Here is a 23,568-nt window from a genome sequence, read left to right on the forward strand (position 1 = left end):
ATGGGCCTTGTTTAGTTACAATTTCTTTTTTTTGCAAAATAAACATTGTAACATTTTTGTTTGTATTTAACAAATATTATCGAATTATGGACTAACTAGGCTTAAAAGATTCATCTTGCAAATTACAGCAAATTATGCAATTAGTTTTTATCTATACTCTATGCATGTGTTATAAGATTCGATGTGATAATAAATTTTGAATTTTTTTACAAAACTTTTGGGAAGTAAACAAGGCCACGGGGATTTGGCCCATCTCCTGGCCTAGCTCCAGGTCTGCAAAAAAAACCTCTCTCTCCTAACTCCCCAGCAATGCTCCTCATCTCCGTTTTTCGAGAGCTAGGTTGAGGGCGAGCTCGAATGGGCAATTTTGGGGGTGGTGGGTGTGTCATGGCGGGTTCGCGCAGGAAGCTGGAAACTTTCACGTGCCATTGTCGCCAAAAACCTTCGCCTTTATAAACCCCTTATCCTACCTTGCCTTATTGTTCTTCTCCTGCTCTAGGATTTCCGCTCCAACTGCGTTGAGTGATCGGTGATGGTAGTGTGGTCGGCGTGGTGCGGTGGTCGTCAGGCTTCATCTCCGTTCACCAAGGTTGGATCCGGTTCGGTGTGGCGCCGCTCCCTCCGCTATCAGGCTCCGCGGCAGCGGCGTTCTCCCTTCTTCATCTTCCTCTCCGACCTTGTGTGGTGGTGCTGGTCTTGGAGTTGGGGTTTCCTGTACCTTGCCATCCAGATCTGCGCCCGTCTGCTATCAATTTCTTATCGACTTGAGCAGGTTCTCCTCCCCTTCGGATGACTCAAGGAATCTACTAATAGTTCTCCTAATCATAGATTTTGTCTTGCAGGTTCTTGCTCTTTGGTTCAAGTAATGCATGTTTGTCTTGGTTTCTGTGATGTCTATAGGTCGATGACGACAGTTTCTGTGATGTTTGATACCTCTAATTGCATCTCCTGCAACTCATGTAGAACTATGTTGAAGTGAACATGTATGAGGCCTAAAGGACAATTGAAATTCATGTTCTGTAAACCTTTCATTTGCTCAGATTTGAACTGAACTGAACCCTGGATGTTTCATCTATTTCTGAATTTGTATCAGTTATGCATCTCCTTTGCAATGGCACACTGAATCCTGGCCGAAATCAAACACCTTTCCATTGAGGTAGTTGGTGGTAGTTGATTGCGAGCAGGCCCGTGGAGGTATCAAACAGGGGCTCTGCTCGGCCACCCTCTCTTCCTCAAATGCAATCAAACAGCAGGCTTGCGCCGTGGTAGCCAAGCCATGGCTGGCCTTGGCCTGGCTAGGCGACCTTGCACTGCTTATTTCGGATATCAAACACGCCCAAAATATCTAGATAGACTCAACTTGTGACTTCTCAAGGTGGCAGTGTAGCCTATAGGAGCACCAACTTCTTGCTCTGACAAAACACATAAGGTACTGCTGGCGGGAACGTTAGGGTGGGAAAGTGAATGCTTCTGTCTTAAAGAAAGGAGGAAAGCTGCCTGTTCGCTTAAGATTATCAGCCGAATCTGTTAGCTATTTAGCAGTATTTTTCTCTTACAACAAATCAGCGAACAACACTTTCTATCATAGCTTATCAGTCAAATGATACTCACTGCTTAGAACGGGTGAATTGACATCTCTTGTCTTCCTCATCTAGGTGGACTTCACCTTTTAGCTGAGAGCACCATGGATATATGCCTGCGTTGATGAAGTTCTAAATAATCTAAAGGTAATGTTCACTCAACGTAGGTTACTATTCATGGTCCCAAGAATTATTGTTTTATCTGTCCGGGCAAGATGCAACTTACCTTTTCATTGTCTTTACGTCACACGAGAGTGTTTCATTTTCTCAACGGTCGGCTGGGGTGCCTCAAACTTTTGTCGGGGATGCTGTAGCCTTCTGCGAGGCCATCAATCGTTGCGATTTGGATGCCTGACTCCAACGTGTCGCGTTGGGCAGCACACCAGCGTGCACATGTGGCAGCACACCAGCGTGCACAGATCGCGTTGGGCACGCCCTAGCTGAAGTTACGTACTATATGACTGCTTAGGGCCTGTTTAGATCATGGTCATACAAAGCCACCCATGCATCGGCATAGTGTGGTTGCGGCGGAGAAATCAGCCGCCACGCTCGCCATAAGTTTGCCACAGTCTACATGTACTAAACAATATGTGATGAGAGGAAAATGATATGCAAAAATTATGTGGCTGCCAAAAGTTAAAAATAAAACCAAACAACTATCAAGGTTAGTATGGTTGTCAAACTTTACTTATGGCGAGTTGTGGCCGTGATCTAAACAGACTCTAAATCTTTGGTCCATCTCTATTTGGTGCCAGAGTTTTTTTTTCACCTCTTGGTGCCTTCTTAAATCTTTAATTACTAGCAAATACCCCGCGCGTTGCTGCAGGAATTTTAGATAATTTAAAAGAAAATTAGACTATTTATATTTATAGTTATATAAATAAAATTATCTTAAATTAATTTTGTTGAATGATTTGACATATCAATATGAACAGCTAAATTGCATGTTAGTAGATGAAGAGATGCTATCATAACTACATGTGCTAGTTGGCTATAATTGCAAATTTTAGTGGATTGTTGATGTGGATAGCTTGCATGTTGAGAGAAATCTCTAGTGGGGTTTAGCTTTATAAGGGCACTCACAGTGCAAGACTCTATCACAGAGTCCAAGACAATTAATTACATATTATTTATGGTATTTTGCTGATGTGGCAGCATATTTATTGAAGAAAGAGGTAGAAAAAATAAGACTCCAAGTCTTATTTAGGGCACTCACAATGCAAGACTCTATCACAGAGTCCAAGACAATTAATTACACATTATTTATGGTATTTTGCTGATGTGGCAGCATATTTATTGAAGAAAGAGGTAGAAAAAATAAGACTCCAAGTCTTATTTAGACTCTAAGTCCCCCTTGTTCGAGGTAATAAATAACTTTAGACTCTATGATAGAGTCTACATTGTGAGTGCCTTTAGGGCAGTCCCAATGGATGAAACTATACACGTTTTCCATAGTTGCCACGTCAACAAGAAATCATCTATAGAAACTATCTCATACGGTGGAGGTTTTCTCGTCTAATAAATGCTGCCTGCGTGGATGACGAGCATAAAAGGACATTAGCCTGGACGACGAGCATAGAGAATAGCAACCTACACGGACAACAAGCATACATGAGCCTCATGATGCAGCAACCTGCACATGGACGACGAGCATGGAGGACTGCGTGCTCGCTCCTGTCATCACCGTGGAGCTAGGCCTCAGCCAGAGAGTAGCGTCGAGTGCGGCGGTCGGCGTCAAGAGCGGCGGCGTGGGCGAGCGAGCGCAGTAGTCGGCAAACCAGTGCGACGGCCGGCACGGGTGAGCGAGCGCAGTGTGCAATGGCTGGTAGCCTGGTAGGCCAGCACGGCAGCACCGGCAAGCGAGCAGTGCGGACGTGCACAGCGGCCAGCAAGCAAGCTAATGAGTGGCGCATGAGATGCAACTACATGAGCGCGGCGGCACAGGCAAACGCATGCGGGGCCACCACATAGACACGGGCGGTTTCTTCCCAACGCAGAACTCGTGGTTTCTTCGTTCATCGAGTTTAGTGAAGACGTGGTTTCTTGTATAGGAAACTATTTCTTCATTTTCTCTTCTTTTTTCTCGTTTATTAGATTGTCACATCAGCATTTTGCGTAGTTGGCAAGATATATTTAATAGGGATAGAAATCATCATTAATGCCCCATTGAGACTGTCCTTAGACTCTAAGTCCATATTGTTCGAGATAATAAATAACTTTAGACTCTATGATAAAGTCTGCATTGTGAGTGCTCTAAGAGTATAACATTATTACTGCGACTGAATCCAAAATCTGACGCGCCTATGCATTGTTTCTTGTACCACGTACGACTCGGTGAAAAGAAATTCAACAGCCAGAGGCAAGCAAGCAGAAAGTTGTGACGGATATGGCTGCAGTTACGTAAAAAAGAAGAAGAAATTGAACAGCCAGGAAAACAAACAGAAAAACGTGACTGATATAACTTCAGTTACGTAAAACTTAATAATGTCTTACACCGGCAAAAGAAAACCTAGCGGATCGGAGGCTACCAACTGGCTAGTTATTCGACATATTTATAGAATGTTTGACACAAACTTAAGGTAGTGCTTCTTCTCGACAAAAACTAAGCAGCAGGTTGTCGGTAGCTCCATTGACGACGACGCCACGCAATACGATTAGTGCCTCTCGCCACGGATCCTGGTAGCCAGATGAACATCTTTGGGCATGATGGTCACTCGCTTGGCATGGATGGCACACAGGTTGGTGTCCTCGAAGAGACCCACGAGGTACGCCTCTGCCGCCTCCTGCAGAGCAAGGATCGCATGGCTCTGGAAACGCAGGTCACTCTGCATGTATGGAGTTGCATTCAGATATTACAAATTACAAATGCTTCGAAAGAAAATAACAAAAAAAAAATCAAGGAAGAAAAATTGCAGATCGTGCACATGTGGTGGTGATCAAATTAGCAACCATATATATGCATACCTTGTGAAGCTGGGCGATCTCCCTGACGAGCCTCTGGAAGGGCATCTTCCTGATGAGCAGCTCGGCGCCCTTCTGATACTTGCGAATTTCACTGCAACAAAACAAAACAATGTGATGTTCAGATTCAGTTGTGACACGGTTACTTGCATGAAAATTACAGCACTGTATTTGAATTGATAGCAAAAGCAGCCATGAAATAAAATCAGCTGTGTTGCACTTGCACATGTATACGTACCGAAGAGCTACGGTTCCAGGGCGGTAACGACGAGGCTTCTTCACTCCTCCCGTTACTGGCGCTGTCTTGCGAGCAGCAGCCTATATGGTCACAATGCAAAAGCCATACTACTGATGTTAGAACAAGTTTCAACACGCAAGTACTGATGATACTTAACATGCAGATTTTACATACAAAGATCGTTCGAACTAGTTGCTTCCTTGGTGTCTTTCCTCCGGTGGACCTACGAGCCCAACACTTAGTACGAGCCATCTTGCAAACAAAATAGTAATTGAATTGGTGATTGATCATGCATCTACAAAAGAAATCCTGAATATATATACTGTAATTGAAAATATATAAAATGCTTCTGAGGAACAGAAAAAAACATTGATTATATATAACAAGTACTCCCTCCATCTCAAATTGCAAGTCATTATAAGAATTTTGAAGAGTCAAAGTATCTCAAGTTTGACCAAAATTATAAAAAAAAATATAAAATTTTGTGGCATCAAGTAGATATACTATGAAAATATAATTAATGAAAAATGTAATGATACTTAGTTGATATCATAAATATTATTATTCTACCATATAAATTTGATCAAACTTGAGATGCTTTAACTCTCTAAAATTCTTGGAATGACTTACAATTTAGGATGGATGGAGTAGTATATATCCTGCATCTAATTGAAATGTGCACAGAACCACTGTCACACACTATAGGATATGCATATGTCATGTAGTAGTAGGAAAATAAATTGAGAATACGTATGCAGCAGATAAAGAAAGATATATGAATTCAGATGTGGGAACTACACTGCACAATGCAAATACAGGCCAATCAGCAGGGGCTCTTCATGATGTTTGGAGCATTATTGAACAGAAACCTAATTCATCGCCTGGATACTAAAGGAACACTAATTACTATATAGTTGCCGTTTCCTCTCTGTTACAGGGTATAACATACACAGAAGCATGCATATGTTTAGAGATATATAAAGGTCGAGAGAATAGAACTGCGAAGTGCAAAATCATGTGTACTCATGCAACGAAGAAATTATTTATCGAGACTTGTAGGGAAAAATGATGAATAAACCCTGAGCAGAGTGGGGATATAGATTGCTGTCTAGCGTCATCATATTAGAGTTTGAAACCATAACTGCACGCGCACTAAAACCCTAGAAACACAAACACGTTATAAAACCAACAATCAAGGTCGTCGAAACACACAGCCAGTTGAATGAAAATGAACTATACAAATAACAAAGGAAGGCAATGGCCAACATGTATCTACTAGATATTTGGATAGCCGATATATAGGAAGCAAGAATATAGATAATCAAATCTGTTAGTACTGCAGACATGAAGGAGAGATGAGCCTGTTTGGTTACCTCTCACAGTCGCAGATCGTGTGTGTACTAGTAACTGCTACACTACTGATGATGCCTTTTGTAGTCGTAGTTAGGTCGCTCTTCAGCCGTGAGCCCGTGATGGGGGGAGGGGGCGCTATTTATAAGGCAGTAGGCACGTACGCGAGACTCACTGCATGATCGGACGGCTCTGATTAGGATGTGCCGCGGATTGGTGTAGGCAAACACTGAATTCTTATTGGCTGGTGGCACTATGACGAGGATTTATGTAATTAACTACAGCATATATAGTACATAATAGTATATGTAGATTTCCTTCCGTATCAGGATCAATGTTTTTTTGGGCAGTTGGATTAAGCTTGCTAGGTCGGCGATCACCTTTTCTTCCTCGCATCTGACTATCTGAGCCCTCTACTTTTTCCGATCCATCTAATCTTGTTATAAGAACCCTGCGTTCCAGTGTTTCTAGCAGAAGTCCAACAAGATTCTGTTTTTTCAAACATATCCTATGCCACAACATGATTACCCCACTAGCATTACTGGTAGTCTGGTACTACGGTACCACACTACAAAGGTCAATTTCTTAGAATTTCGCACAAACATCATGCATGATGCCCTCTTTTCACCTAACCGATGAAATGCCGACTAAAAATTGGTTCCAAGAATAATCATTGTACCGTGTCCTGTTTTGTTTGCTTGTTTCGTCCTTAGCCATCAGTACCAGTAGCCAAACTCTTTTCAACTACTGTACTACATGACTTTTCGAGTCTCACGGTCCATGCTTGTACGTGCAAAATCAATGCAATCTGCCACACCCCACAGGCCACACAGCGGCACAACCCTGATGGACCCTGGGCCTCGCGCATCTTGCATTCTTGCAGGACACACGTTGTCTTTTTTTATCAAGTATAGCAAATGGCTTGGATTGAATTAACAGCTCAATTGCACTGAAAAAATCTTGGGTTTGGCTTTCCATGTGTGATATGCTTTGCATCGTCGATACCATTGAATGGAATGAATTAAATAGAAAATATATTTTCTTATTTTTTTTCATTTAGTTCATTCAGTTACACTGGAGAAGAACCGCGGATATCCGTTTGGAACACCGTCCCCATCCTTACCCAAGTGAAGAAATCCTTCAAGGTTGAGGTCTTAGACAAGGTAATCCTAGGTCTTAGATTGTAAATTTTATGAAGCATTGTGTAGAATAAATACAAAGAGAACTGGTAATGGCTATTGGAGACTTCCCAATTCTAGAAAAGTTAAAACTTACAACGATAGGATGATGATTGATATTTTACACTCATTGATAAGATGTCTTGCTGGTGTCTTTGTGCTCAAGTAACTCTAATAAGACCAAAGACACCTGAATGTCTGCTGTGTTTTTAGTTTTGTTATGCTTCGCGACTTGGAAGGGTGCATAATTTTTTGTTTTCTCTAGATCGAGATCCCGACTAGCTCTCTGGAATCTGGACATTTTGATAGCTAGGAAAGCATAGGTTAAATGAGACTATGAGAGATTATTTTCCTTTTTTTTTTAAAAAAAATAGAACTGATTTAGACATTTGGCCTTTCAGGTATATCCCACCATTCGCTTTAGTTTGGCGATTATTTGCGATCCTCTGCTCAATCTTTTTTCATTTTATCTTATTGCCCGAGTAAGGGAGCCCAAAACCACTAGTTGACTCTAAGGGTCCCTTTGGAGCGAAGGAGTTTCATAAGAATTATTAAGATATCTTATAAAAATCAATTCATTTTGATATAGAAAAACACCAGAATATAAATGTAAAAATCTCGTATTCCAAAGAGGGCATATTCTAAATTCTAAAATGTCGACATTCACATAGTTAATTTCTTTGGTTATGGTAATTAATTTTTAGATCTTGAGAATTAAGCAGAGGTTTTCCGTTGCCTAAATATTTTTAATATTAATAAGATAATAAATATATATTATCAAATCGTTTCTCAAATTCAATAGACAGAAAAGAAATCTGAGCTCGGAGTATAACACAGCACACGAGTGCGCCCCTTTTGCGATACAAAGTGGTTCAGTTTTCACTTTGCCAATAGCTGTTCTGTTCCGTCTCCTCGTGTTGGTTCTTTTCTAGCCTCCTATGCATGACTGTACCAGGGCGCTTGTACCGATCAAAATTCTACGTGGGCTAATGCTCGGAATACCCGTGCTGTTCAAGGAGGAAAAGCACAAAAGGCATCCTAAGAATCTAAAGCAGTGAAAGTTAAAGCACATCACCATAAGTTTTTTTTTTTCTCTCTCTCTTTTTAATTTGATTTGATTGACGGCCGTTTCCGCGAGTTTTTTTTCATAATTATTATTAATCACGATTTGACACGAATACCACCAAATCACATTCGTGGACGGCCGTGGATTTGCCTTGATTCATTCCACGAAGGATCTCGTCGTCGCCACTGATGGTTTGCGAAGAAAAAGGCGGCAGAAAAGGGGGCGCAGAAGCAGCAGAGGCAGAGCAGAGAGCGCAAAACTGATGAGAGCGAGACGCTGACAGGCACAGCGCAGAGGCAGGCAGGATTAGGGAAGCGTCGCGAAACGCGACCGGCCTCGTCCTTACCACCGGTCGATACTAGGGGATCTCATCAGCCTCGTGCCCCACCGCCCTGCCCTGTCTGTGTCTGCCCATCACCGGATCACCCCTCCTCCCCCTGCGCATCACGGGCACGACGAGCTCGAGCCCTCCTCGTACCCTCCCTCGCTTGCTCGCTCGCTCGCCGCGCTCCGATCGAACTCCAGGCCCCGCGGGGAGGAGAGCAGGGCCCCCCCGAGGGCCCTCCCGCGCGGCGACCTCGTGGCGTTCCTGCGCGGCTGCTTCTCGTTCGGGTCGGCGGGGCGGAGCCGGCCCAAGGCCTCGCCCTTGCCCTCCCCGCCGCGCCTGACCGCCGCTGCGGCCGCGGTTGCGGCGGCAGGGGACGACGGGGCCAAGATGAAGGGCCTCTTCAAGTCCAAGCCGCGGACGCCTGTCGACATCGTGCGGCAGACGCGCGAGGGCCTCGTCCAGCTCGACCTCCACTCGGGCTCCCGGAGCGGCGACGCCAAGCGCGAGGAGAAGGTGAGATCGGGTCTCACTCACCCTCTGTATAGGGATTTCGTGGCTTCGATTCCCCATTTGTGCCCGCGCGCGAATGTGGGATGATATTTACTTAATTTGTGATGCATAATACCCATTGCTGTTGGCTAATCTCGTGATGGAAATAGTGCTGGCAACTGCAGTGCTCTAGTTTATTTGATGCCATTCATGATCAAATTGTATAGGGCAAATATAAAGCAAATACCTCATGGAACTCCTGGAAATATGTTTTTGCTGTATCAGCAGAACTGAGCTACATAGTTAAGATATATTTGGTGCAAATATGAGCATCTCGTGGGTTATCATCCATTAATTTGTCATCATAGCTCACTGTGGAGTTACTAGTAGGTATGACCATCTGTAAGCAAAAGTATGTAATACTTGGATGTCCTAAGTGCCTAAGTTCTGTCGAAGTTGCCACCAGCCAACCACCAACCTGCACTCTGTACGAACAGCTTCATGTTCAGAATTTTATGCTATATGTATGAACCTTTGGATACTTGTTGATGCCTGTGGCCATCTATAGAAGAAGAAAAATAGATTGTTAATGTGCAATGTCTTATATCCATTAAAATGAGTTGTACCTAAGGATGACTTTTATGCAGATGACAGAGCTAAGCAAAAATATCAGGGACATGAAGTCTATCCTTTACGGCAATGGTGAATCAGAGCCTGTAACTGAAGCATGTGTTCAACTGACCCAAGAATTCTTCAGGGAGAACACTTTACGGCTATTAATCATACATCTTCCAAAACTAAATTTGGAGGTATGGAATTTGACCTGTTTTTTAATGTAGATTGACAGTACTACTGGAATAACTTTTATTACATATGTAATATATACCTCTTGTGTTGTCGTTTTTACACAAAAAACATGATACATTCTTATGGATGTATCTCTACTTTTGATTGTTGCAGACTAGAAAAGATGCTACTCAAGTTGTTGCAAACTTGCAAAGACAGCAAGTATCCTCAAAGATAGTTGCATCTGAGTACCTAGAGTCAAATAAAGATCTCTTGGACATTTTAATTTTAGGGTAAGATTACTGCCCAATTAAAAAATAACTAATGATGATTAGTTCTCTCCTTTTTTATCAAAATAAATCATTGGAGATGTTTATTATATTGCTTGTTTAGCTCACTTTTATCTTTGAGATTTTATTGCTATCCATGTGATCCACCTGTTCCTGACTCTTTGATTATGATTAGTTCTGTAATTGTTTGAATGGTACTGTAATACTGAATACCCAAATGAGGCCACTGAAACATAAATTTTCATGTTCATAGTCTTAGACTGTTTTTTTTGGTCTGATCTGGTATTCTGGTTGCATTTCATTCCCCCAGATACTTTCTTGGTGCTTAAATCTCTGTATTTGAAGAATGTCAACCCCCCCCCCCCCCCCCCCGCAAATACACTTCAACTCACCACTGTAGTTACTGACTTATCGTCATTTGACAGATTAGATTGCTTGTATGTTCATGCAGTGTTATCAAGTCATCCCATTAATCGTGATTAGTCGTCCTAGTTTGTCTCCTGCACTCGACTAGGGGCTACGGCTCGATTAGGCTGATTAGTTTTCTGGTCGCCCAATTAGTTGTCGACTAATCATGATTAGTCGGACGACCAAGAACAGAATGGAATCTGCATCTGGGATGACTTACTTGGTCTCATGTTTTTTATCCCAATTTGCAGCCCTACATGCAGCCACCACCCTAGAGTTATCTTCATGCTTGATTTATACTCTAGAACATATAGTATATTAGTAATATATTTGGTTTATTAGTCCTCATATGTATAGGACAACTAGGGGCCAACTAGGATCGACCAGGGTCGACTAGTTGCCCTGGTCAATGACTAATTGCGACTAGTTGCCTGGTCGGTCCCATGGCGACTAGGATTGACTAGACGACTTGATGGCATTGTTCATGTATGTTGTTGACACCTGAATTTATAAATATGTATGCAGAGGTGAAAATAGCTGTATATCATCGCAGCACAAAGATATGTGTTTTAGTTTTGTAATGTCTCATTAGCTTGTTCTGGAATTCGTTGTGTAGTGTTGATAATATGGGATGAGCTTTATTTATTTCACTCATTATTTCATCTTCCACTATATATTTCTTCATACAGGTATGAGAATATGGACATTGCTTTACATTATGGTGCTATGTTGAGGGAATGTATTCGCCACCAAAGCATTGCAAGGTGATACTACTGATTTCAAATGTTGATAGTATGTTAATACTGCACAGTATATATTATATCACAGTTAATTGATTAATCAAGATTCAAGCATCAAGTATCATTAGCGAAGACTGCCATACCCATGAAATGCTCATTGAAGAACCACCAATGGAAATCCCTATATATATACATTCTCGTTTACCATAATAGAATTCCATTTCTAAGTCTTTGAGCAGTAGAGGACATCAAAATTGCTAATTAATAAAAGGAATAATTTTGAATAATTTATGTGGCCTTGGCAGATTTCATTTTTTTGGGTGATGTCCTTTCATATAGCAGATCAAGTTTTCTTATTTGTTTTCCTATTTGATAGAAGTCTGATCGCACCCAGTTGAACAAAGGGTGTGCATATTAGCAGTGTGGTCCTTTATCATGCGGACGATTTTTGTGCACATCTAGGAATCACTATGAATGATTTAGATTAGGTCAGTGGTTTTATTCCATGGACTCTATTTAATCCCAGAATATTATAGATATCAAAACAAAATGATAAATTAATAACGATTGCCAATCTGGACATCCATAAGTACAAAAATATTGTTGAAATTGGAAGCTCCTGTGGACTTTTGGTGCTATTTTCTTATATAATTTGTTCATTGACAGGTATGTTTTAGAGTCTGAACACATGAAAAAGTTCTTCGACTATATACAGCTTCCAAATTTTGACATAGCTTCTGATGCTTCTGCTACTTTTAAGGCAAGTTGCTTCACTTTTTACCTTCAAAAGTATTTTTCATATATTGTGGTCTAGTCTTGTCATATTATGCTCTACTGTAAGCAGGAACTACTGACAAGGCATAAAGCAACCGTGGCTGAATTTCTCTCCAACAATTATGATTGGGTCAGTATTTTTACCTTGGGAACATTATTCAAACTTATTTCATTTATGAAAATTTTGTATCCTTCCTCTCGCTGTATATGTTCGAACCATACATGACCTTACTCAAGTTGTAGTGCAACATTAAATTCTGTGGTTAAATGTGTCAATATCTACCTGGTTAGGTCTAACCTGATTGAATTGGTTACATGGTCAAATTGTTGGCAAGCTGAATTCACTGCATGGACTCTTTAGAGGCTTAAACCGTAGTGGTGAACTACTAGAAGTTTTGTATCGATGAATGATGAATCTTAGTTATGAACTATAAAAAATTCTATATACACCCTTTGAATAATTGGTTAACTCAATCCCTAGTTTGGCTGGCATCATGCACTATTCTAGTCTACTTGTCGTAATTAGTACCATGATTTATTTTTTGTGCAATTCTACTTTTCTAATCTTAACCCTCTTGCATTTCCATTCCTTAGTTCTTTGAAGAATTCAACTCTAGGTTGCTGTCATCAACCAACTATATTACAAAAAGGCAAGCTATCAAGGTACTGCTACCTTTGTATTATGATTGCTTTATCTGTGCTTTGTTTGTATGTACTACCTACGTCCTAAATTATAGGCCATTTTGGTTTTTCTAGATACATAGGAAACACCTATAATCATTTATTTCTTGCACCATAATTAGCTTTTTATATATATATTTATTATGAATCATTTCAAAATCTTCTATGCTCCTGTTCCACCATAATTGTCCATGGTGTCGGGAGAAAAGCTTACTACATTATTTGTCCAATGAAGATACCAATGGTGTAGTTATTATAGTATTTCCACTCCCCACAAGTTAAATGTTCCGATAAAAGAGAGCCACCCCACAAGTTAAATGTTCGGATAAAAGAGAGATGGCTCTGTTATCTTATTCCATAGGGGTATGGATGGTCATTTCACACTATTTCTTTTCCTTAAAACCATCACTTACTTTGTCCATGTGGATGTGCCATGGACAAATGTTGTAGAACAGAAGGAGCAACCAACTTTTCTTATTGATCAAGATTCTCATGTATTAATCTTTTCCTTTCAGTTGTTGGGAGATATGCTGCTGGATAGATCAAATGCTGCAGTCATGATGCGCTATGTTAGTTCCAAAGACAACCTGATGATTCTTATGAATCTCTTAAGGGTCAGTGTACCTCATTTCCATGTCGTCGACGCTTGAAGTGCTCTACACTTCAAGTGTCTGCTTGTACTATTTGCCGCCCCTTCTCAACTTTTTAGTGTTTTATTTTGTTAGGATTCGAGTAAAAATATTCAAATTGAGGCATTTCACGTGTTCAAGGTATGTACAACAGCCTTAACATCTTCTTGTCAACAAAAGTTTGCTTAAACTCATTTGGTTATTGTACATCACAGCTATTTGCTGCGAATAAAAACAAACCGCCTGAGGTCGTGAACATACTAGTCACCAATAGAAGCAAACTACTTCGGTTTTTTGCTGGATTCAAGATTGACAAAGGTACTCTACCTGCTTTAACTTAAGTTTGTTTACTTGCTTGCTGATCTACTCAAATACCTTAGCTGTGGACTTGTGGTTCAGCTATATTTTCAGCCGCATGAGCTGTTTTTTTAGTGTTGATCGAATTATAAGTCAGTGTAGTTATTTACTGTTTGGGTTAATCTGCCAGTATAACAGTTTGACATTAACTAACCTTATTATTATATTATATATGAATCAGAGGACGAACAGTTTGAAGCAGACAAGGAGCAGGTCATAAAGGAAATATCGGCCCTTTGAGTATGTTTGATGTTGTAATTAGTCATTATGATGATTTTTCTTTTGTTAAGAAAGTGCATGTGAAATAATGAACTTCTGTGTATTATTTTGTTGGGCTTAGAGGAGCAATACATTGACTCGAGTTGCGCTTGGATACTGTCAGCAAATGTGATAATTTTTAATAGATTGTGTGGTTGTCCATGCCCTTTTTTATGGGCGTGTTTCAATGACATACAAAATATTAAAGGATTTAGAGGAAAATATGATATGAAGGCATAATAATATGTAATCTCGAGCAAACATGGTCTTGTTTAGATGCGAAATGTTTTTGGAATTCGCTATTGTAGCACTTTTGTTTGTTTGTGACAAATATTATTCAATCATGGATTAACTAGGATCAAAAGATTCGTCTCGCGATTTACAGCTAAACTGTGTAATTAGTTTTTGTTTTCGTCTATATTTAATGCTTCACGCATTTGTTACAAGATTTGATGTGACGGGGAATTTTGAAAATTTTTTGATTTTTGAGGTGAGCTAAACAATGCCTGTATGACCTTATGCCTGTACATACCGTTCTGTGCACTGTACACATGACTGAATGCATCTGTTCGCTTCTGCAGCTGCAGCATTCAGTTAGCAGCAACAGCCGCTGTGGCTGTACAGCTATCTCAAAAAACGGTGTGTTATATTATAATTAGTATTATTAGATAGGTTGTTGAATCTATTTTTATAATAAGATACAAATATTGCTAATATTTTCTATAAATTTAGTTAAATTTAAGAGAACTTAACGGGTATGAACATCATAACGACACTTATTTTAGAATAGATAGAGTATTAAGTTAGGTAGTGGTTAGGAATGGTCTTCTCTCGGAAAGCCTGTGTAGCTTGCTAGTTACCTCTCTTGCTTGTGTAGCTAGAAATAGCTTCTGTTGTATGACTAATTTGGTTTATGTAATCTTGTTGGTCACATGCATTGTGTCATCCGTCCTAATGTATAATGGGTATGCCATCGTTTGGTTGATAAGTCATGGCATAAAGTATTGTTAGTTGATTTGTTGTGAAAGAAAAATACTACTGAATGGCTGGCAGATTCGGCTGATAAGCTCAAGCGAATAGGCCAGTGTCTAGTGAATGCTGATTCAAACATGTGGACATATAAGATAGCAATACACCAGAAAATGCTGCCAGTTTTAGCAGCACCAAATCACGGTTCAATTTGCTCATCGTGTCATTGAGTGCACGTTTAAGAGCTTGACGCCCGGCGGCGAGGGATTGCCAGTGATCCACGGGCCACGGCAGCAACGATTTTTTTTTTTTTTGACGATTGCAAAGAAATTTATTACCCGCAGCAAGAAGCTGCTAAGATGGTTACAGAGTTAAGGTCTACTTGGAGTAGAGCCTGAAACAGAGTACAAATGAGGCCACAAACAGGCCTGGTACAATTACAGTTTTGGAATGTAATCATGGAGGTACGGGCCTGTTTTGCTAAAGTATCAGCTGTAGAATTTTGACTTCGGTTGATTTTGAAGAGTTGAGTCTGAAGAGTGGCTGCAGCATTGATGAAAACTTGTGTAAACGGTTTGATTCTCCACTGGGGCGGGTTTTGTTGGTTCTCCTGATGGAGAAAATGCACCAGTTGCTGGGAATCTGAAAGAAAGCTGCAGAATGGAATTTGAAGAGCCTGAACAATAGATACTCCAAGAGCTAGGGCTGCAGCCTCAGCCATGAGAACGGAGTGGCAGCGCTGAAGTTTAGCTTGGACATAGATGTATTGAGGCGGCTGTACCTGAAAATTTAGGATAAATATGCCTAGACCAGCATTGTTAGCAGATATATTTAGATCATCAGGGGTTACTGCTGCATCAACATAACATCTTGAACCCTGGAGGTTTGCTGGTAGGGGGCAATAGTGTGCTGCTAGCTGTTGTAGAATTTCCTGCAAAACTGAAAGTTGATTACCTTGGTTTTGAGCAATATGAGATGATGCCTGGGCTGGAATTTGCTCATTTTGTGTCGCGTAGGCTTGGATGGCCTGATGAACCTGAGGTGCTGTCCAATCCTTTCTGTGGAAATGGTAGTCATTCCTGGCTTTCCATATGAACCATAGAGTATAAAGAAACTTGCTCAATAGAGCGTCAGGAGTGGTATCATTAACAATAAGGGTTATCGTTGATTGGACACCATCCAGTTCGCTTTAGGGTGTGCAGGTGGCTATGGAGACGTTAGACTTCAGAGCATGTGAAGTGCTGGCCGCCGGGAAGACGGCGAGCTCTCACTTTTTCTGTCCTCGTGCTGAACTCATCTGCAGGTTCACAGTCTTGTGGCTCCAATGGCAATTGGCAGCGGTCTTGCACAAAGCCACAAGCACAATGAGCGAGGGCAGCTTCGTTTCCTTTCAATGGACGAATTCTAGCGCGGTGTCTGCTCGGAACAACTCGGTCGGCATGCATGCAGAAGTTGTGGAAAGCTATGTGACCACGTCAAGAACATGTCTACCAGCCGAGAAATCAGGACGGCACGGGGCCAAGAGGGTGAAGACTGAAGACCCAGCAGCTAGAGAGAAGAGAACCCTTACCCTTACACCTTACTATAAATTAAGCTAGGCGGACTGTGTGTAACTCGCAACAAATTACTGTAACCCATTTCAATCGAGATGTCCAAATCCAAGATCATCGCCTTCGTCGTCGTCTGCACCCTTCTCGCCACCGCGGCGGCCGGCGCTCCACCACCCAACCCGTCACCCCCACCGCCGCCGCAACCGACACCGACGTTACCGACCAACTGCATGGGAACGATCTCCCAGCTTTTATCGTGTGTTCCCTTCCTCATAGGGCGTGCAGGAGCTCCGCCGGCAGACTGCTGCCGCCCGTTTCGGGACATTGTCCAGAGACCGGAGCGCGTGTGCTTTTGCCACGCATTGACCGGCGCCTTGAGCCGCCTCATCAGCACTCCCATCAGCTCCACAAGGCTCGCGCTTCTTCCTCTCCATTGCGGAACCCTGATACCGCCGTCGTTGCTGGTCAATTGCGTCGGTAAGAACTATGGCGTTCTAACTTCTAACTACAGTTTTCAGTTTCAGTGTTTTTTTTTTGTAACGAGATTTTTGCGCTTCTTACAGTAGGCCCAGTTCCGCCGATAAACAGCCCCCCGGGTACACTTCCAACGATCGAGGAGGCAACGGCGATGGAGGCGGACGACCCATGAGCCGTGACTGTCCTGTGTGTGGGATCGTCATATCCTGTTCCAAGGTCCGAAAGTTTTCGAGCCCGTTTACTTCCAAAAGACCAAATGGCAAAATATTTCGCTTTTGGGTCGAATTTTTTAAAGTAAACACGGTCCTAGTCTACCACCACCACGGCGACGTCGTGGTGTGCGTGTGTCAAACACTCAAACCTTCAGAGACTGTGTTATGTACTCCGTGACCGTGTTTACTCAAATGAAGACAAATGTTAACCTCCATCTGAAATTCACTCGTTCAAAAGACTCGGCTTCATTCAGTCAGCTTCAAGTTTCTGTTGCCTTCTTCTCTTTTTTTTTTTTTGGAGAAGTTTACGGATGGGGAGAGGATCCCCCACACCCCTGAGCCCTGATGCATTCCATTTAGGGCTCCAAGGATAAATTGGACCAAATTAAATAGGTGGTTTCAACGACAAACATAGCCACCACACACCACACTTTTTCTCTAAAATGGTTGCTACATTGCATTTGCAATCAAGGTGCACCAAGCCTTTATCAGCTTCTGGTTGCCTTACCATCCAAAGAAAGTGCCTCGAAATATCACGAGGCTAGTATGGATTGTGAGGGTCTGTTTGAATCTATGGTCTAAAATTTATCTCTTGAGGTTTCAAACACAGGAGGTTTAAAGTGCTGTTTAAAATTTAGTCAATCTTACAAAAAAAAAACCTAATTAGACCACAAGTGAGCTAAAGTGATCTAAAATTTTAGTTCTCAACTTTAGCCAACTAAAAATTTAGACTAGAGAATTCAAACAAGCCATTAATCACTACGGTCAGCTTCAAGTTTTTGTTGCTTCCAAATATAAGGAGACTAGTCTCAGTTCTTGATTATGGTACTTTCGATTCTAATTGATTCGGTTGTATCAACCTACGTGACGTGATAAGATAACATTGTCGTATCACATGTATTGCCACGATAAAATAAAATTGCCCTAATCGGCACGGTACGGCTGCCACCGCCCCTCTCTAAGAGCAAATAGTAGGCTGTAAGCTGGCTAAATGCTGAGGTGGAGGAGAGAAGAGAGGAGAGAGAGGAGAAGCAGGCTGTAAGCTTACAGCCAGCTTAGACACAGGAACCAAAAAACCTTGTGAGAGAGATAAGTGGGCCATGTATTAATAGTGAATAGCGGGTGGGCTGGGAGAAGGCTGCAAGAAACCTTACAGCCAGCAAGTGAGCTGTATTATTAAACTTGCTCTAATGCTACCTTCCTCTCAAAATAAATTACTAGTTGAACTGTGAATTCCACAAAACGTGTTATACATACGGATTGTAAACATTCCGTTTTGGTGAGTTAAACAAGACTAAAGGATCTGTTTTTGTAGGGCTCCGACTTCGGCTCGGGCTCCTCCAGATGAGCCCTGCCAAATGTTTTTTTTTTTGGAAAAACTGTTTTTAAGTAAAAAAAAAAAGCAGAGTAACGAGGAGTCGTGCTAAACACCTCTTAGACTCTGAAAATTTTAGTAACCGATTATACATTTCAAGCCACTAAATAGATTAGAAGTACTCAAATTCCAGATAAGACACAAATTATATTTTGTTAGCATGCACAATGCAAACTTCGCAATGTGAAAAAAGACCGGTGCTCTAAGCTAACTATAACTTATTACATTGTAATAAACTTGTATAGTATCACTTCTTCCATGGACCCTACAATCATACTTTTGTGAGGATATTTTCACACCAACATATTAATGTTAGGAACGAGTCGAACTAATTTACATTTTTTTAGTACACGGGCCTGCCGTACAAATTAATATGTTGGTGTGAACCAGTAAATATAACAGCCGAACCAGTAAATTCGAGTAAAAGACCAACGGCTCTGCCGTTGTGCGATAAATGATAAAGAGTATGGACTCCTTGAATATACTAGGAGTGTCGGTAAAGCTCGCAACGAAAAGAGTGCGAACGACCGAACAAATGAGCCTCTAGGATCAAGTAGAAGCTGTTCGTGGACAAAACATCCTGGTGTTAGTGAAAGATAAACGCTGGGACAAGCATTGAATGCCCCAAGTATGGATGGCCATCGGGCTGGCCGGCACGGCACGCCGTGCCTCTTGGGCCATGCCTCCACGTGCCTCGCGCTTGGCTTTCAGTCCAAGCACAACACTACGGGTTAAAATTCGTGTTGTGCTGGCTCGAAAAGCACGTCTGCCTGCCTAACAGGCCAGCGCGCTTGCTGCCACAGCAGCCTTGCGCCCTCGCTCCTGCAGCGACCTTGCTTGAGGAGAGGAAGGACAGACGGCGGCTGATGGCACTGCGACTACAAGGACTCTGGAGAGCTCACGAGGGAAGGGGAGGGGGTTGGCCCAAGCACAACCTAACCTGTAGACATAGGCTGGGTCGATCTAGGCCCACAGTTCACCGGGCTAGGCCGTGCTTGTGCCAGGCCAAAATGCTGTACCTCGAGCTGCATGGATATTTATAGCCTCAGCCCTCAAGGGACCAAAGGGAGAAAGCCCACAGAGAGATGTTGGGTTTGGATTTACCGGCGACAACAGAACGACGAAGCACTCACGAGGCATTGACATCTTCCATGACTTTGTCCGCGGGCGCTAGGGCCTGCAATTGGCAGCCCGCATGGGTCGGGGTGATCAAGGTCTGATTCCGGCCCACTAGATACACAGTCGTGGGCTAAATTCCTGAGCTAAAATTCCATTCATGTAAGGCCGTGGATTAGACCGATCCACACAACCACGCCCATGTCGAACGAGGCCGGGTTAACACTTCTCAATTTTGTTGACAACGTTTTTTGTTGTGGAGTCAACTTTTTTGTTGCCCTGCTTCAATTAGTTGCTTCAACCATTTTAACAAGGATTCTTTCAAATTGGATTGCGCAAGGTTTTAATTAGGAGCCAACAATATTTTAGCCGATCCAAATAGTGCCTCTCTTGCAAGCCTATATAAGGCGCACGGAGCAGCCATTCAAGCAATATCACGAAGAACAAAGTAGTCATGCTCTCTTATTTTTTAGAAGATTGAAAATCATATCTCAAAGCATAAGCGGAGAGAGAATACTTATCCAAAAAGCTTACATAGCTCAAATGGGGCGCCTGGTGGTGGCGTGTATAACTGAAACATCCTAATTAACCAAGGTGGAATATGATTGAAACCGTATAATAAACCTAATACACTTTACTTGTACTCCTATGTAGAAAGGCACAGCCATCTCCAATCCGTAATTTTATTATTTCCCGTGACAGAATGCATCTAAGCTCCTGCCGCTACTTCAATTCCTTACTGCAAAACAAAACAAAACAAAAGCAGATGTTGATATTTTGGTTAGAAAAAAAAAATCCTACTCCAAAAAATATATATACAAGAACGTAGTAGCTTGCTGGGTGAAGAAAAACAAAGAACATACCTTAATTAAGATGCTGGTGGTGGCGCCACCTTTCCCGGTGACGATGGAGTCATCGGCGGCACGTCATTCACTGTTCAATGCAATCAATGACGATATCCACGGCACAAATTAGTATAATCATACTTTGCAATTGCATGCAATTAAGCAAGTATAAGAGTATAGGACTTACTGTTACACTCAGCAAATTCTTCCAATCGTATATCGTTATCACAATCTGGCGTGAGCCTGAAGATGCGCGCGATGTTCAGGGGCGCCGGCAAAAGCTGGCCAATATCGCCGTTCCCAACGTGGCAAAGGCAGATGCCCTCTCCGTCTCCGCTGTTAACGATGGAATCGAAGCCTTGGCAGCAGGCGCTGGGAGGCTTCGACACACTGGCGTTGGTGAGGTAGCCTGCGCACGGCATCAGCTTCATCAACGGAGTTCGGCACTCCGATGGAGTTTTCAGCGGCGGCGGTAGCGGCGATGGTTCGACGTCGTAACAGGGGATAAACGGGATTTTTGGAAGGCCTGGGATGCAAGGGATCAGTGCTGGGATCCTGATCGCCGCTGATGGCTGCAGGTGCAGGGAGACGGCCAAGGCGGCGACGAGCAAAGCGATCAGGAAGCTCTTGTTACGCGGCGCCATGATGCGTGGAGAGGTGGAGAGGATTTTTTTTTCTTTGCGGTTTGTTTGCTATGTAAAAGCTGTTGGGGAAGCCGCGCGCCGGCGGTCAAATTTATAAGATGGATGTTTAGATAAGATTGCATGGATTGGTTGTTTGGATCTCAAACAAACCTCTAAAATCTTGTTTTTATAGAGTATAGATGGACCAACAAACTCTAGCGTGATCTACAACTACGACGACGATATCTGGAATGTGTTCTTTTTTTCTGTACTTTTTTTCCCCTTTTTGCCATCGACTACCGATAGGCTTCAAAAGAAACAATTTTGTGTATGTAGACATATAACGCTGCATTGTTGTTGATAAACTCCATCACGAAATAAATAATTGACAATGTTATAGACAATCAGTCCCACTTTCTCACACACTATTTTTAGAAGAACAAAACAAATGCAAATCATATGTAGTTCGTTCCAAAAACAAAATATCATTTTTTTCGCTACACTTGTCTAGACCATAGAAAAAATGACATTATTTACTGACAATGTATGAGCATCTCAAAGAGATTAGTCAAAAAGCTTTGTCAAATTTACTGTTTCAGCTACTTTGTAAAATATATCTAGATAGTAGTTAGCATGGGTTGCAAGCACTGAATGTAACTTGGGCTGGGCTGAACTTTAGGCCTACGAACTCAACCCAAACGCAACATTCCACACTTTAACACCCCAACATTCCACGCTTTAACATCTGTGACTGTGCTAGAGGAAGGGGATATGATTGTGGACTTTTTGGATCGAGACATAAGGAATACACCTGGGCCTGGGCTAGGCAGCTCCACCCGGACCTTCGATGATTTCCTGTGTCTGGGCTAGATCATCAATGTGTAATTATTAGGCCTTGTTTGCATGTTGTCGGATTCACCTCAATCCACATGTGTTGGAGTGGATTGAGGTAGAATTTAGTTCAAGTTCCACTCCAATCCACCCAACACATGTGGATTAATACGAATCCGACTACATCCAAACAAGACCTTAGTCGGGTCATTTTCAGCTTCCATTACCAGATAACACCTCCTCTCCGAAGTTAGGCGTGTTGACGAGTGACGACGGAGGTGGGAGGTCTCAGTTGACGACGAGAGCAGCGTTGGACACGGCGGCGGCTGGCGGTTGGGACGTGTCAATCTCAATCCCATCAAAGCCGATCGACAACGCGGTGAAGCAACAGGGAAGCGGCACACATGGACCGGAGTGGAGCGTGGCGCCTGGTTGAACGAACCGAGACTGGCGCCTACCAGGCAGGATCACCGAGCTAGAGTCCACCGGACCAGCAGGTTGCGTTGCGCCGGCTCCCGGCTGACAAGGGTGTCTTCATTTTGAGGACTCTCGAGAACAGTCAAACTCCAATTCCCCCCTTTTTTGTTCCTGTTGTTGATGTGTGTTTTTAGTGTGGTGTTTCTTTAACTTTAGACGCATCAGATCCAAATGTTGCCATATATTTATGAGCTTTTTGCATGGTAAGACTAAGGCTATATCCTAAAACTCTAAAAAGCAGTACTAATTTTCTCTAGTTTTTTAGTTTTCTTTCGTATCATAAAACAAACATTGATGTGATTGCTATGTATGCTCTCGCCATTAAGTCAATATAAATACATCAGTTCTCATACATGACTGTTGTTTTTTTTACTGTTATATTAGAATGGCCTTCCCTATGCCAAATCTTAGTTCCACCCCTAGGATTTGGGTTGGCCAACCCAAATTCTACCTCAATCAAGTCCTTAACAGTCTCGTTTAGTCTCTTTTCTTATGCCAACCTTTACAACTAATATATTGCTTCACTGTGTCCTAGTTATGGAACTATTTGGTATTTTTAGATACAATAGAGTTTTTATTATGTATTTAGATGTGTATATGTATGGTAAAAGTTAACATAACCTATAAATTGAGCAGGAACTGTCACGTTATGACAATGGAGCCTTGTGGCAGCTGCCTTACTTCACCGGTCCATCAAAGGAAACGAGAATCCGGTGACCACCACCCTGCGCAAGCGCAACACGCTGCTTTCCGCCCAACTCCCCCACGCAACGCCACCAAGCCAAACAAAAACCCGGGTCAGCAACGGACGCGCAAGATGATTTCCAAAACGGCACACCAGCAGGGACCAGCCATGCGAGACCGACCCACCCCCCGGGCCACCACCACGTTCCCGAGTCCCGACGCGGTTCGCCGGAGGGAGCCACCCGGAGAAAGCACCAGGAAACACCAAAAATCAAAACGGAAACCCACACGGTCCC

The 23,568-nt window shown here is 42.4% G+C and overlaps 4 protein-coding genes across 4 annotated transcripts; 2 read left to right on the forward strand and 2 right to left on the reverse strand.

Annotated features, from left to right (window-relative positions):
* On the reverse strand, window positions 4,013-6,242 carry LOC8078966 (histone H3.3). Its single transcript, XM_021454635.1, has 5 exons — window positions 6,153-6,242; window positions 4,954-5,031; window positions 4,780-4,859; window positions 4,545-4,635; window positions 4,013-4,405 (listed from the first exon to the last, which is right to left on the reverse strand). Exons 2-5 carry the CDS (start codon window positions 5,029-5,031, stop codon window positions 4,235-4,237), a joined length of 420 nt encoding a protein of 139 aa, XP_021310310.1. The 5' UTR covers window positions 6,153-6,242; the 3' UTR covers window positions 4,013-4,234.
* LOC8058365 (putative MO25-like protein At5g47540) lies at window positions 8,608-14,374 on the forward strand. The gene is made up of 11 exons (XM_002460888.2): window positions 8,608-9,214; window positions 9,838-9,999; window positions 10,151-10,269; window positions 11,364-11,438; window positions 12,081-12,174; window positions 12,259-12,318; window positions 12,783-12,851; window positions 13,385-13,483; window positions 13,595-13,639; window positions 13,714-13,816; window positions 14,037-14,374. Exons 1-11 carry the CDS (start codon window positions 9,089-9,091, stop codon window positions 14,093-14,095), a joined length of 1,011 nt encoding a protein of 336 aa, XP_002460933.1. The 5' UTR covers window positions 8,608-9,088; the 3' UTR covers window positions 14,096-14,374.
* LOC8078967 (non-specific lipid-transfer protein C6) lies at window positions 16,731-17,281 on the forward strand. Its single transcript, XM_021453616.1, has 2 exons — window positions 16,731-17,109; window positions 17,196-17,281. The coding sequence occupies exons 1-2, from the start codon at window positions 16,731-16,733 to the stop codon at window positions 17,279-17,281; spliced, it is 465 nt and encodes a 154-aa protein (XP_021309291.1).
* Window positions 20,357-21,363, reverse strand: LOC8078968. The gene is made up of 3 exons (XM_002463049.2): window positions 20,845-21,363; window positions 20,676-20,745; window positions 20,357-20,551 (listed from the first exon to the last, which is right to left on the reverse strand). Exons 1-2 carry the CDS (start codon window positions 21,299-21,301, stop codon window positions 20,681-20,683), a joined length of 522 nt encoding a protein of 173 aa, XP_002463094.1. The 5' UTR covers window positions 21,302-21,363; the 3' UTR covers window positions 20,357-20,551; window positions 20,676-20,680.

This window comes from Sorghum bicolor, chromosome 2 (genome assembly GCF_000003195.3).
Source record: "Sorghum bicolor cultivar BTx623 chromosome 2, Sorghum_bicolor_NCBIv3, whole genome shotgun sequence".
Taxonomy (NCBI): Eukaryota; Viridiplantae; Streptophyta; class Magnoliopsida; order Poales; family Poaceae; genus Sorghum; species Sorghum bicolor.